The 13,840-nt window shown below is 40.3% G+C and overlaps 2 protein-coding genes across 2 annotated transcripts; one reads left to right on the top strand and one right to left on the bottom strand.

Annotated features, from left to right (window-relative positions):
- Positions 1-132: 132 nt before the first annotated feature.
- On the top strand, positions 133-6,210 carry spata1 (spermatogenesis associated 1). Its single transcript, XM_047343283.1, is given in 12 exon segments — positions 133-342; positions 434-540; positions 1,084-1,201; positions 1,585-1,638; positions 2,295-2,715; positions 2,845-3,031; positions 3,372-3,478; positions 3,554-3,679; positions 4,709-4,884; positions 5,370-5,468; positions 5,654-5,723; positions 5,726-6,210. Coding segments are annotated over 12 exon segments (1,608 nt in total). The 5' UTR covers positions 133-279; the 3' UTR covers positions 5,806-6,210.
- Positions 6,211-6,977: 767 nt separating this feature from the next.
- On the bottom strand, positions 6,978-11,244 carry ctbs (chitobiase, di-N-acetyl-). The gene is made up of 7 exons (XM_035177446.2): positions 11,063-11,244; positions 9,519-9,657; positions 9,073-9,281; positions 8,818-8,989; positions 8,629-8,726; positions 7,994-8,155; positions 6,978-7,480 (listed from the first exon to the last, which is right to left on the bottom strand). The coding sequence occupies exons 1-7, from the start codon at positions 11,231-11,233 to the stop codon at positions 7,292-7,294; spliced, it is 1,140 nt and encodes a 379-aa protein (XP_035033337.1). The 5' UTR covers positions 11,234-11,244; the 3' UTR covers positions 6,978-7,291.
- Between the last annotated feature and the right edge of the window lie 2,596 nt (positions 11,245-13,840).

Here is a 13,840-nt window from a genome sequence, read left to right on the forward strand (position 1 = left end):
TAATGCATGAAAGTATAATGGAGGACAGTGTTAACTCTCAGATGTGATCGACTCCCTCTCTTCACTGCAGTTGTCATCCTCACCACCAGAGCAACCACTGCTGGCACTCATAAAACAAAGTGCACTGGACGACTCACTGTGTTTGATCACAGCAGATTGTTACTAAGCAGTCAACGCCTTCAACAGGCAGGAAAAAAGAAAGAGGGGCCTCCTGCAGACACCCCCCCTCTCCAGGAGTTTTTTTCTCTGAGTGTTTTCTCCTGATGCTGAGCCGCACCGATGATGGAGCTGTCGTGTGAGTCCATCAGATATCCAGGGAACAGAAGACCGGTCAGTTGCAAGGTATGTTGAGGGGATCGAACTCTTCACAGGACTAGATGAATCCAGATGCACACACGTGGCTCATGGTGTCTGTGTTTCATCATGTGTGTAGTTTGTGGAGCTCCATGTGCTGTATGTGCCAGACGACCAGTGGAACGTGAAGCTCAATAAAGTACCAGCTGAAGCCATAGAGAGCTTCATATCTGCAGGCTTCATCAGGTGTGTGTGTCTGTCTGTGTTTGTGTGTGTGTCTCTATCTGTGTGTGTGTGTGTGTGTGTGTGTGTGTGTGTGTGTGTGTGTGTCTGCCTCGTCGTCCGTGTGTTTATCTGTGTCTGTCACATAGGATCAAAGTTTTAGCCTAATTCCAATGGATAGAAAATAAATTTAGAACATAGATAAAAAGATACAGTTTATATTCAAAAATATTTTACAATCGGTAAAACGACTAAGAAATAAAAAGCACACATCTGTAATCTGTAAATGTTATTAAATGCGTTAAAAGAGAAAAATAATATACAAAGATACATTGAACTGTGTAAAATGAAAATAGAATAAAATACAATGATGGTATGACCTTACAGCTTAGTTAAAGGCACTTGAATTCAGATTATATTGGATCACTAAAACCTACAGAAACCCAGACTACCCTCATGCAGATTTCTTCTGTTTGCAGAGTAAACACAACATAAACAATGCATTTTGTAACCTTTTGAATGTTCTGCAACAGTTCCGTTCTCTAAAATCGTTTTATTTTATTTTAGGGTTTATCCAGATGTCACCCTGAGAAGTCTGAGGAGCGAGCTGGGCGCTCTGCTTGGCACCGAGAGGAGCATCAACAAATTCTCCTTCCTGAAATGTGTGGGCCGCAGTCTTGCACTGGTGAGAGCAGCTGGCTCTTCACTGCACTCCTCTGTTTCTAAAGCTGCTTGTGTTTCAGCAGGCAGACAGCAGAGAGACACAAAGCCGACAGTTTGGTTAACAAGGTCACTGCTCAGGCTGCCACACTATAAAGGGTGTAAAACATGTGTGTGTGTGTGTGTGTGTGTGTGTGTGTGTGTGTGTGTGTGTGTGTGTGTGTGTGTGTGTGTGTGTGTGTGTGTGTGTGTGTGTGTGTGTGTGTGTGTGTGTGTGTGTGTGTGTGTGTGTGTGTGTGTGTGTGTGTGTGTGTGTGTGTGTGTGTGTGTGTGTGTGTGTGTGTATGTGTATGCACTCAGTTTTTACTGCCCTGGCTCTGAAACCAACCAGATTCCTTCCTCTTACAGGTTAAAAGCAAACAGGAGAGGGATCTGAAAGTGAAAACATTTGCTCCACCGTATGTATGTATGATTTATCTTCATGATTTTTAGTTTTGTTTTATATCTTCAGTGAGACTTTGTATCAAGAAGAATATATTTTAAAACAACCCCCAAAAAAAAATCTGAATATGCTCTTGCCTAACCAATATGGATTTTTGGAGGCCGATGGCGATATTAAGGACAGTAAAAATACAGATATATTAGCCAACATATATATATATTTAAGGGGTCGTTATCAAACCCTACTGTCAAAGAAATGTTATCAAGGATTAATATTTTCCATTTCAAGCATAACCTTTATTTTAAATAACTATGAATACAAACTAAACAGAAATATATCGAACTTGGATTAGGAAAATATTTTTATGTAAAAGTTTGACATGAATGTTCATCTTTTCATCATTATTTATTCTGTAAAAGGAACAGTTTCATATATGTAATCATAAACACTCATACCAATATGTCTGTATTGGTAATTTATAAGTATTAAAGACTCATATCGGTTGATATTTATTGGCTAAACAATAAATTAGGGGTCATCTCTCCTTGTGTGACTACACTTTATGTTTATTATGCTCTCAGCACTGCTATTTTTTTTATAATGAATTTCTGCTTTGCATTAATCCTCAGTTGTCAATCAATGGGTGATATACTGTGTTGTTGTCTCCTGTGGACAGGCCCCGCAGCCGGAGCTCTACCTGCTGCCCACCGTGGAGAGCAGCAGCAGCACTTGTTCCCTCAGCCCGGACACCAGCAGCATCTCCCCGGACCCCCCCACCTATCACCACCCTCCCAAGACATGCAGCCTGCCAACCAGGACAAAGGAGGCTGTTAAATTCCCCCTCATCCCGCAGTGTTCCCATCAGCCACCTCCCACCCTAAGCCTGGAAGAACAGGAGGAGGAGGATGAAGAGGAAGAGGAAGAAGAGGAGGAGGAGGAGGAGGAGGAGGAAGAGGAGCAGAGCTACAGTTCTTCAGAGGGAGATGGAGAACATGACGAGGAGGCTCTGTCTTCCAACAAGCCTGAGTGTACAGAGCAGTGTTGTCCCAGCAAGGCTCAGAGTCAAAGGGCACCGCAGCCGGTGTCACTGAGTAAAGGTAAAAATGAAAAGTACAATACAAGATAATACACAACTTCAGCACACAAAAAAGGTTTACATTTTTAGCTCTCCTGAAAAATAAATCTGTAAGATCTGTCATGATGTCCCTCAGCTCTTGATTCAACAGTTTCACAGCGACGTGAAGCTGATTCAGCTCAGGCCAAGGAGCCGCCAGAAAAAGAAGAAACCTGCAGGAGGAAGAAACAGTACCAGAGAAAAGTGGCCAGAGATTCAGGAGTGGCAGAGTCGCTGGAGGACGGAGATTCAGGCTTCTCGTTCACAGACGGGTACGATGTGACCAGCACGATTCTGCAGTGAACACTAGTATTGCAGCTGCTTGTTCTTCTAACAGTGTGTCTGTTTGCAGGGTTGGGAAATCAAAAGATGTACGCACGCTTAAATCATCAAGCGGGGTAATGTACAAAGTTGTTTTCTTCAGCCTTTACTCTCGAGCATGAACCTGTCGTTAAAACGAGCAGGAAGTGGACATACAAGTGATTAGTCTGAATTCCTGTGCCAGCAGGTGGGTTCAGTGGAGTGTGTGAGGTCTTTGGAGAAAACAAAGCACTGGAATCCACACAAATCCATGAAAATCGATTCACATGACAACCTCATGCTGTTGTGTTTACTGTTTGTTTTTAAGGCGACAGGAAGTCCTGCTGTGTCGTCTTGGCCCGTCCACTGCTCCTCTCCGCCTCCAGGCCTGCACATGGCCTTGTTGACCCATAAACCTGCTGCTCCCCCAGTCTTCCAGACAAACAGTAAGCTGCCACCACTGCCACATAACAAGAACTAATGATCCTTCTTGTTTTAAGACACGGGTTTGTTTCCACCAGGAGAGGAGCTGATCGAGGAGATCAAGCTGGTGAGGGAGGAGAGGAGGCAGCTGGAGTGGACGAGGCAGGAGCTGCTGAGAAAGGGCAAAGATTTACTGGCCCAGAACAGACACAGGAGGAACCAAGGTGGGTTGGGTCGGTTAAATATAAAGAATCAATAAAGTTTTCTTGCCAGAAATCTGGGAATCAAAAAAGAGCCATTAACTGCTCAGGGGTCATATACTGTGACTATGAGCTCACGTTTTCTTAGTTTTGCTGCAGTGGATAAACTCTGTGTGTGTGTGTGTGTGTGTGTGTGTGTGTGTGTGTGTGTGTGTGTGTGTGTGTGTGTGTGTGTGTGTGTGTGTGTGTGTGTGTGTGTGTGTGCGTGCGATCTTTTAAAATATGGTAAATGCACTTTTCCAGTCTTTACAATTCAAGTCACATTCACATTCACACATTCTTACAGCGTTCCTATACACAAAGCTTTTTCTATAATCCATTCATACTCTGTCCACACGGCAGTCAGGGGCAATTTGGGGTTCAATATTTTGTGTACGGCCCTCTCTCCCCCTGAGCCACAGCTCATAAGACGTCACAAGACAGCAGCAATTGAGCCGTTTAAACATTGAGGGGGGTAATCATTTTTATTACAGCGCCTCGTCCCACATCAGATTTGACCCACATCCAGCCCATGTACCGCCTGGAATGATTACACTTGGGTGGTCCTCTCCTGCTTTCCAGATCTGGGCCACAAGTTAGCCATAGCAGTACTGCATGTCAACCAAAGGTCCCAATGGTAGCCCAATTTGCTTTGTGCTATTTGGACCACATTCAGCATTTATCACATGGGCCTCTTTATGTTCACATCCAGATTCCACCTATAGCACCGCATGTTTGCCAAAAAAGGCCCCGCATGTCTTTTGTGATATTCGGGCCACTTGCTATTTTAGTGGGCAGCTTTTGGCTCACATCCTTTGTTGTCCGGGCCACAAGAAGGCCAGAAGTGCCACATCATTGCCTGAAGTCGCCCACATCCACATGCTATCTGTTTGATGACTCATGTTGGATATTATAGGACACCAGCTGAGTCAGTTATTTTCCGGAAAAATAGATAAACAAATGAAAAAGTAACTGAATTCTGCTGATGCTCTGTCCTTCTCGTTCATTGTAAAGCCCGGGACAGTTGGAAAAAGAAATATTTTGAAACCAAGAAGGCCACAGCGCCACTGGAGGACAGCCTGAGAAAGTTACGACAGGAGCTGGAGACATTTTACAACAAACTCTTGCACCAGCTCCAAGCCAGAGATAACAGAGGGAAGCCGAGACGACAAGGCAGGTCCTCCATCAAGGTGAAAGCTGCTTGATTTTAAAGACCATTTTCATATTTGCTGTAGTTTTATCCAAATCGGCAAGAGATTGCTTAAGAAATAATGATCACACTTGAATCATCAAAGAGTAGATAAACTGACTTTTAATTTGAGACTATGTTATAATACATGGGTGAAATACTATAAACTAGACAAAACCTATATGTCCCTATTACATTTGTCACTAAATACCTCTTTCTGTTAAACTATAATGTTGCAGATGTCAACTACTTCTTTGTGCCTGAAAATGTCAGTAATCATAAATATTTGATCTACTGTTTTGTCTGTTTTTATAATAGTTGAAGTGTTAAAGTCTGTAGAGGACGACACTCAGTCAAATTATTTCTCAAAAGAATATTTTGCCTTTCTCTATAACCTTTTTAGTTTGGGTATATCAAGCACAAATACTGAAAAGTAAGTACTTTAATGACCTTTATGCGTTAAAAAAGAAGTATCTTTGATTTCAGAATGAGCTGATCATTCAGATCATGACAGAGAGTCACGAGATTGACAACCTGAAGAGGAATGTAGAAGATGCCAAGATGAAGCTGGTGACGGAGATAAAGGTAACGTTTATTTCTCTGTTTTGAAATATGATTTTAACCTCAGACAAGTCTGAAAGTCCCTTGTGAGCGAGTTAGTCAATTGATTGATTGATCAATTAACAGTGTCACTTTCTCTAAATAGTAAAAGCACATAATCAATAATGTATAATCTCTCTCTATATATGATATATTCCATGTCTGTGTAGCTGAGGAAACAGGCTGCCACAGAGCTGAGGGCCCTGAAGGCCGAACTGGCCCAGAAGAAAAGTCAGTCGTCTCATCTTGGCTTCGGAAATACGACACGGGACAGACCACAAGTTCAAAACACCTCCATCTGATTCACTTCATACAGGGATGACACATGCTGTCTGTGCTTCACTCTGCTGACACAGATGGATGTTGTTCATTCGTTGTTCATTCCAGGAGAGGGATTTTTACATGTTGATTTTATTTGTTCATGCAGTTGTATTTTCTATTTGTTGACTGTTTCATACCTGAGTTACATCGTTCACTACATTGTTATTGTTGACTTATCCTGTAATTTATCTCAGGTTATTCAGCTTGTTGCTAAGGGAAAATGTATTTGTTTGGAACATGTAGAACATTTAGACCAACAAAGCAATCAAGAGTTAAAATCCTATATAAAAAGCAATAAGATTGAAATAAGGAGTAAAATAGCAAATAAAGAACAAGAAATATAAGAGCTACAGTTCTGTGTCAGAGATGAGAAATTATTTGATTTAATAAAAGACCGTGACAAACAGAAACGTTTTCAGCCTTCATTTTAAAGAAAGAGTTGCAGATTCTTCACCTTTAGTTTTGACTCCTTCCAAGAGGATCTGAGAGATCAAAGTGGTTCATAATGTAGCAGCAGATCAGGAATATATTTTGGTCCTAAACCAGTCACCAGCCCACAGCAGATTTCTGAAATCATTTACTTTGACAGACAGGAAGGCAACATAAAGATGTAAGAATTAGAAAGATATGAACAAGTTCCCACAACTCGAGCAGTTGTTTGGGTGATTTTTTTAGGGAAACCTAAGAGAATCGTTTAAATATAAAGGAATGGACATGTTTTGTTTTTTTTTATTCTGCTCAGACATAAATCCTCCATATGTACTAAAGGTGATAGTTTTATAATTGTTTTAGATTATTTTCAGGAGGCAGAACAGGAAATATAAATTCTTCTGCAAATGTTAGTTTTACGAGTTTGTCATCGTCTTTCCAAGTTGACGAGAAGTAGGTGTCTTCTACATGTATCGCACCTCTTTTCCATCCTGAGATATTTGAACTTTCCAGTTTTGTTGTGTTCAAAACATCAACACACTCAGTTGCTCACTCTGACATTTTCAGAACATTTTCTTGGAGTCTGGGATGAAAAATGTCCAGAGCAACTGACTCAGATATTTGTATTCCCACAAACAGCCCCTTAGGAAAACATCAGGACAATGTCTGTTGTTCCGTTCAGTGCATGTCTGAAAGCAGCATAAATGTTACTGAGAAGTATTTATGTAACTTCAACAATTATAAGTTAATCAAAAATGTTTTATTTCTGAAAAATGTTAAAGTGCTCAACACGCTCAACATTGTTCAATCAAAAATATTCAGTGCAAACAACACATTAAAAAGACGGATCTTTTTTTCAGAGCATCAGAGTCATTTCATTTAGCACAGAGGAATGTCTGAGACGTGACTACATCACATAAAAGCCACAATAAACTCTGAAGTGCAGGTATCCCTGATCTCTACTGCTACAAAGGGATATATTGACTTAGCAACAAACAGGAGTGGGTGCTGGGGGGGGGGCGGTGTACATTTCTGCAGCAGTGTTGAGTGTATCCCAGCTAGCATCCCAACAGAGCATTCCACATCATTGCGGTCTGTTGCCTGGCGACAGCTTCGCCGCTGTAGTCCAAGATGTTGGAGTTCCACATGCCAACGCCCCTCAAGCCTTTAGATGTCACATAGTCTGCCTTGGCACAAATACTCTGTGGGTCATCATACCAAACCTGATGAATATGTCCTTTTTGGTCCTAAAGGAAAGAAAGAAAGACATTTTCAAATGAGAACGGATGATGGCTCCACCTTGTGGTGAGGGTGAGTTTCTTTTTAGACCCAACAAGAAGACGTTCGCCTGGAAAGTTTTACTGCTGCTTGGAAGAGCTGATTTGTTTTGTCTGGGAAGCAGCGCGGGTGGACGCCGGCACTTTGGATAAACAGCCCTAGCCTGAAAAGACTGCCTGATTTGTTGAGTCGTAAGTTATTAGAACTAAGAAGAGGTGAAGTTGGTGAAGCTCAACCTTGGCAGGGAGACAAATATAATCCTTAAACTGAGCACACATTTTCAAGTAAGGAAATACTAATACATTATAATAAAAGTTCAGGATTTTAAAACATAATGATGAAAATCATGAATTTTAGACCCTCATCTCAACAATTCTTACAATGCAACCATAATAGAGCACTGAGGGTTTATTTTCTGCCTGGTAAATCCTATTCTTCCATTCAAATTGATGGTGGAAGTTCTTGAAATAAAGTTTATGCACCTTGTAATTGATGTAGGGAGCCTCCTGCTTGCTGTCCCATATCCTGCCAGACATCGAGCTCTGGACCTGCTTCATGATCCACTTGTATGCCTTCTGTTTCCCAGCTGCATCGCTGCAGGGAGCGCCACGGAAAGGAACTTTGGCTATAGAGCAGATTCCCTCCTGTTACGGGAGAAGACAGAAAGGGATTCCTGAGTTTACATTTCAGACAAAGCTACAATAACAATATATCATAGCTTGAACATGCTGATTTTCATATTTAAATATCTTTATATTTTCAAAGGGATCTGTATCATAATCTGTTACTCAAGACAAAACATGTGAATTTTCATTTGATACTGTATTGCAAAGACAGATGTAATTTGAATAACACATTAAACCATATGGCTGCTGCTCTTTTATTTGTGTCTTATTGTCAACATGCAAGTAACAACACAATACTTTAATCTGCGTCTCTTCGTACTGCAGGGATCAAACAGGGACTTTACATATCAACAATAATAAAAAGTGGACTTGTTGGGGACTCACAGATTAAAACACTAGTGAGTAATAACAGCAGCAGTAAAAAAATCTATGACGATCCTTTCAACCTAGCACCATTTCCCTAGCATGGCTAATAATAATTTGAACTTTACCTGGGAAAGGTTGAGACATACGTAGTCATAGCCGTACCACGGAACTCCCATCACCAGCTTCTTTGGATCGATCTTCAGATTCAAATACTCGTCGTAAGCTTAAAGGACAGAAAACAGACAGTTGGTATTGTGGTGATGTGTAGTTTTGTATTAACGTGCTGATTTGAGCTCAACTGGACGACATCAAACCATTTAGTGTTTGAGTGAGCGGAGCGTTTGCCATTGCAATACAGTCCCCCATGATCTGACTCTGCTCATCGTAGGACATGACGAACAGCAGGTCGCAGGATTCAGCGATGGTGACATAGTCGTAACAGCGCCCGTCGACACAGTCTGGGGACCAGGCAACGTCGAACGAGACCTAGAGGTTGGGAAAAGTTAAATATGACCAGGATGGAGTTTTGAAAAGGAATCAATCAAACCAGGTCAAACATCTTTCATCACCTGTGATCCTGGGATCTCCCTGTGGAACGCCTCAGTGGTCTCTTTGACCAGATCTGTCAAAGCATGGTACTCTGGCGAGCCCTCCTCCACCGCTTGTTCAATGTCGAGGTTGATTCCATCCATGAACTGACTTTTGGCCAAGTTGACTTTCTCTGTTATCCACGCTGTCCTGTTATCTTGGTCCACAATGTAGGAGAGGGGAACGTCACCTTGAACAAGGTAAGAGAGGTGGACACCGGGTCAATGAAGCAGTTTGTGGCAGCAAAAGACATACGAACGGTGAATTTGGGAGAAGATGCCGCTCTGGCTTGCTGTCCCAACAACAATCTTTGAAACAATTGAAAGTTGGAGCATTGTTCTAATAATTGGGAACAACAACAGGGAGCTTGTGATGTCACAGAGACTAATTCCTTCAGCCCTTCCTCACCCCCTGAGGGTTACCCTACCTTTGAGGACTACTCGAGCTCCTTTGGAGTGAGCGTAACACATGAGGTCAGCATCATATTTTCCAAACGTCGCCACTGTTGTCACCATGCTCCAGTTGTAGAACTTCCATGTCTGTCCACCCACATCAAACAAAAACACCTGGAAAAACAGAAGTCACACAGACACACGGCCGTAACGATAAAGGTTTTTATTCAAACTCAATTTATGTGTTTTTTAATTCATAAATCCCCAAAAAGGAAACATGTACCTGTGTTGGTCAGTCTCACTTATTTAATCCTGCCACTATAATTATACACTGAGCTCTGCACTGTTCAAAGCAAAGCACAGGAGGCAGTATTTGACTATTTGCAGCTCCTGTGCTTAGAGAGGGGCTGCAGCTTACTAAGAGTTTCTCTATGCAGACACTGATTCTTTTTGATCAGTCAATTCATAATTTTGTCTTTATGTTTACAGTGTGAATGTCGAAAAACATACATGTTTATCACAGACATGTTCTTATCACCACAACTTATCTTGACATGCCATTGTGAAACCTCAAAAAACAGCAAACAAAGAGGAAAGTTCTTCTCTTTTTAATATTTTACATTTAATGACGTCTTACCAAAGTTAAAGATTTCGGTCAATATTGCTGCAATTAGAAAATGAGCAAACAGTTCATGTTAGCAGTATCCATAGCATATCACAGCCAATTGGGATCCAGGTTTCCATTTGTACAAATAAATGTATGAAACACACAACAGTCAAATTGTCCCTTGTTGATAAGAAGTATTCGTCAGCTATAAAACACTGAAGAGTCACAATCATGTGTTTGTGATGAGCTATAAAAGGTGGGGAGTTACATTGCTGCTCACAAATATATGACTTGCACTTGTCCATTTCGCAACTCTCTGAATGCATCATCATATAACAACTAGATCTGTTCAATTCAAATTGAAATTAACAATGTTTCATAAGATATTCTGGATAATGAGAATCAAACTGGCATCGTCGCCTTCGGTATCTTTCAATCATCAACTAACTGATGAATGAAAAGAGTGAACTCTAGTTTTCACCGACAGGCAAAATCAGACATCTGTGTTTGTTTGCTGACGAAGGGCTTTGAAGGTGATAACCCAGCAGTGCAAACAGCATCATGAACCCTGCGGATGAACTTATCTGCCACACAGTGTCCGCGGTGTGTTTACGGGGGCTGTGCTATTTGACACTGTTATTTTTTAAGCTCTGTCTAGGTCATTATAGCAACTCACTGTCAACCACGTTCACAGTGGGTATGTGTCTGGAGTTAGATGTGGAAGTAAGGTGTGGAATTATGCCAGTTCAGTGGAGCTGTATTATTATTATTATTTCATAATAAAACCCGTATTAAATCTCAATTCAGCTTGAGACGTGTTTCTCCTCATAATCATCTGTGTTTTAAATAACTTAAAAGCAGTTAACGATCAGTGGCTTCCAAGAGGTGAGGAGTGTATTTGAACTGTGAGCAGTTGGTGTGTTGGTGTGTTGGTGTGAAAACAGGACGATCGGCTGGTTTGTGTTGAACTACCTCGAAGTCCCTCCGCGGACGGATCTGCTGGCAGAGCTCCGGCCTCTCACACGGACACACACTGGCTCCACACACCGACACCGACACTGTCCACAACAACAACAACCACAGCCACGACACGACACGCGACGACATGTTGCTGCCGGAGACGATCTCCTCCACAGCAGTCATGTGTTTACGGAGCGGGGCGTGGGACAAACTTAACAGTCGACTTCCCGAACAGCGCGAGAAAACAGTAGAATCAGTGAACGACACTTCCAATTTTATGTCAATAAAACGTGAGGAGGGTTTCACTTGCATGGACCGAAACTGCCTGAGATTTAAAATAAAATACACACTGTAGTAAACCTTGTTTTGGATGTGAGAACGTAGAGAGCCCGCACTATCACTATGAAAGGAGGAGGAAACCTGGAGTAATAGAAAATGATAACTTCATTATTTAGTTCAGTGGTTCTCAACTGGTCTGGCTTCGGGACCCACCATCACCCCTTAATGACAAGCCGCGACCCAAATCGAGGAACATTTTAAACTTCTCAAATGTATTTAATGAAAAGATGGTGCAGTTTGAACCTGAGATAGCACAGAATGTCACAGTATGCCAACACAAAAAAAAGTTTTGTGATAAACCAAAACGACCAGCAGGTGGCGATGCTAGAGAGGGAACTATTCCCTTTTACACTCAATTAGCTGCATTTTAATTAAAAACCAAAAAGTGCATCTTAAGGACACAAGGTAAAACAACAGCCTGTTTTAACAGACTCAACAGTGCTGTCATGCACAAACGTGAAATAAAAAAGTCCAACTACTGAGAAGTAGTTTAAAAAAGACTAAAAATGATGCAGCTTTAGCTGAGAATACTCACTCACTGAATCTATGACAACAAAACTGATCCTATTCACACTCCTTATCAAATACTGTTAAGGAGTGTGAATAGACGGCACTCCGCTGCATAAAAAATCCCCTTAAAAATAAAAGGACAGGATTTTTTTCTTAACATTTTTTTTTGCCCAGGCAAAGGCCCGCGACCCACTTTTGGGTCGCGACCCACCAGTTGAGAATCACTGATTTAGTTCATTCAGCCACAGCTTTGCACACAGGGTCAATCGATCCCAGTCTGAGTCCTATGGAGAGCACGTGTCCGCTCACTCTGCTCTTTTTGAACATGTTCTACGATTTCCCCCACCAATTTATTTATTATTTGTTATTAGTAGTAATAGTAAAGTTGGTAGTAGTATTTCTTTTTTATTTTGGTGAATGAGGTGAATGCATGACCCCATTATGGATAGTAAATATATAAATAAATGTAGAAATAAAAATATATATAGCCTTTTGCCTCACCAAACTTTGCATATTTTTCATTTATGTGTATTTATTTATTATTGAGTCATATATTCATTAATTTCTCTATTTAAAAAAAATACCCCTTCAGTGTCCTCGGTACACCCTTTTTTTGTAACTGTGCCAATGCTGAAATTATTACTTTTAAAAGTAGCTATTGGGCAATAAATGGCTGTCAGGAGATCAAGATTTTCTGTAAACGATCAGTTTAAATCACCAAATCAATATTATTGCAATATGTTAAAATAATCATGAACATTGTTTAAATTTTCCACTTAATTATTTAGCTCATAGTGCAACAAAATATTGCAAATAGTCACAGTGATCATAGATTTTTAATCTTTAAGAATTTTAAGAATATTTAGAATTTAAATTTTTAAATTTTTAAATTTTAATTTTCCATTAATGGATTCCATTTTTATTATTATTCCTGGCAGTCTCTTTAAATTATAATACATTTTCATTAGACCTGCTATAGTTTCCTCTCTGCATCTCCCTCATACAATACTCATGACTTGACATTATCATGCTATTATTGTCCTATTATTAACGACTGTAATCGAAAATTTGACCATTATACCACACTATATATTATCTCTGCTTATGCTTACTATTATGCTTGTGTAACTGCCAAGATGACATCAAGGCCACAAATCTGAGACTGTGCTGGTCTCCCCCCACCAAGAACTAATCTCTTTATTTCACCAGGTCAAATTTCCATCACACGACAAATCAATAATTAATTTCTAAAATATTCAGATCATCATTGATACAACAATTAATCATAGCCTGGGAATAAAAAAGTGTCACTACCTTATTAAGATAATATATTAATAAGGTCCAATATGCTAAGATTTAAAATCCACTTTCAGAAAGCAGCATATTCAATTACTTGTATCTATCCAGTGTCATATACAGTTTTACAACAGTAAGATATCTAGTTCATTCACTTAAAGAGCTGTGTGGACAATGATAGTCACAGACTCAGTTTTTAAGATCTCTCATGAGATATACAAGACAAATGTATGAATTCATTTAGTCTCAGTAAGCCGTTCTGAATGATTAACACTGTCACAGGCTATTCACCAAACAAATCTCTCATCAGAGGTCAACTGGAAGTTTCATTATAAAATGTTTAAACTACATTCTGAGTTTCCATTCATTTGTGGTGTAAACCCTAAGCGGGACATTGGGACAAAAAGGTATCATTATCATTATTATCACATATTCATTTTGATAAACTTGATTTTCATGCAATTATTGAAAAGTTACCACATATTTGATTGAAGCCAGGAAAGTCAAATGAACACGTATTGGATTGGAAACCTTTGGACAGTCAAAAGTTAAAAGAGAAAACCGAGAGGATCGTGCCAAATTCACAGGTCAGATTGACATGTTGTTGAAAGCCCAGAAACTGATATTTGTGCAACTGAAAACAAT

The sequence above is a fragment of the Hippoglossus stenolepis genome, chromosome 14 (assembly GCF_022539355.2).
Source record: "Hippoglossus stenolepis isolate QCI-W04-F060 chromosome 14, HSTE1.2, whole genome shotgun sequence".
Taxonomy (NCBI): domain Eukaryota; kingdom Metazoa; phylum Chordata; class Actinopteri; order Pleuronectiformes; family Pleuronectidae; genus Hippoglossus; species Hippoglossus stenolepis.

What these genes read in the sequence shown, in the direction of transcription:
- ctbs (XM_035177446.2), bottom strand. Translation starts at nt 11,233, where the DNA reads ATGACTGCTGTGGAGGAGATCGTCTCCGGCAGCAACATGTCGTCGCGT. An exon ending in GTCCGCGGAGGGACTTCGAG is followed by an intron (nt 9,658 to 11,062) that starts GTAGTTCAACAC and finishes CTGTTTTTCCAG; the next exon opens with GTGTTTTTGTTTGATGTGGG. An exon ending in CTCCCTACATCAATTACAAG is followed by an intron (nt 7,481 to 7,993) that starts GTGCATAAACTT and finishes TCTTTCCTTTAG; the next exon opens with GACCAAAAAGGACATATTCA.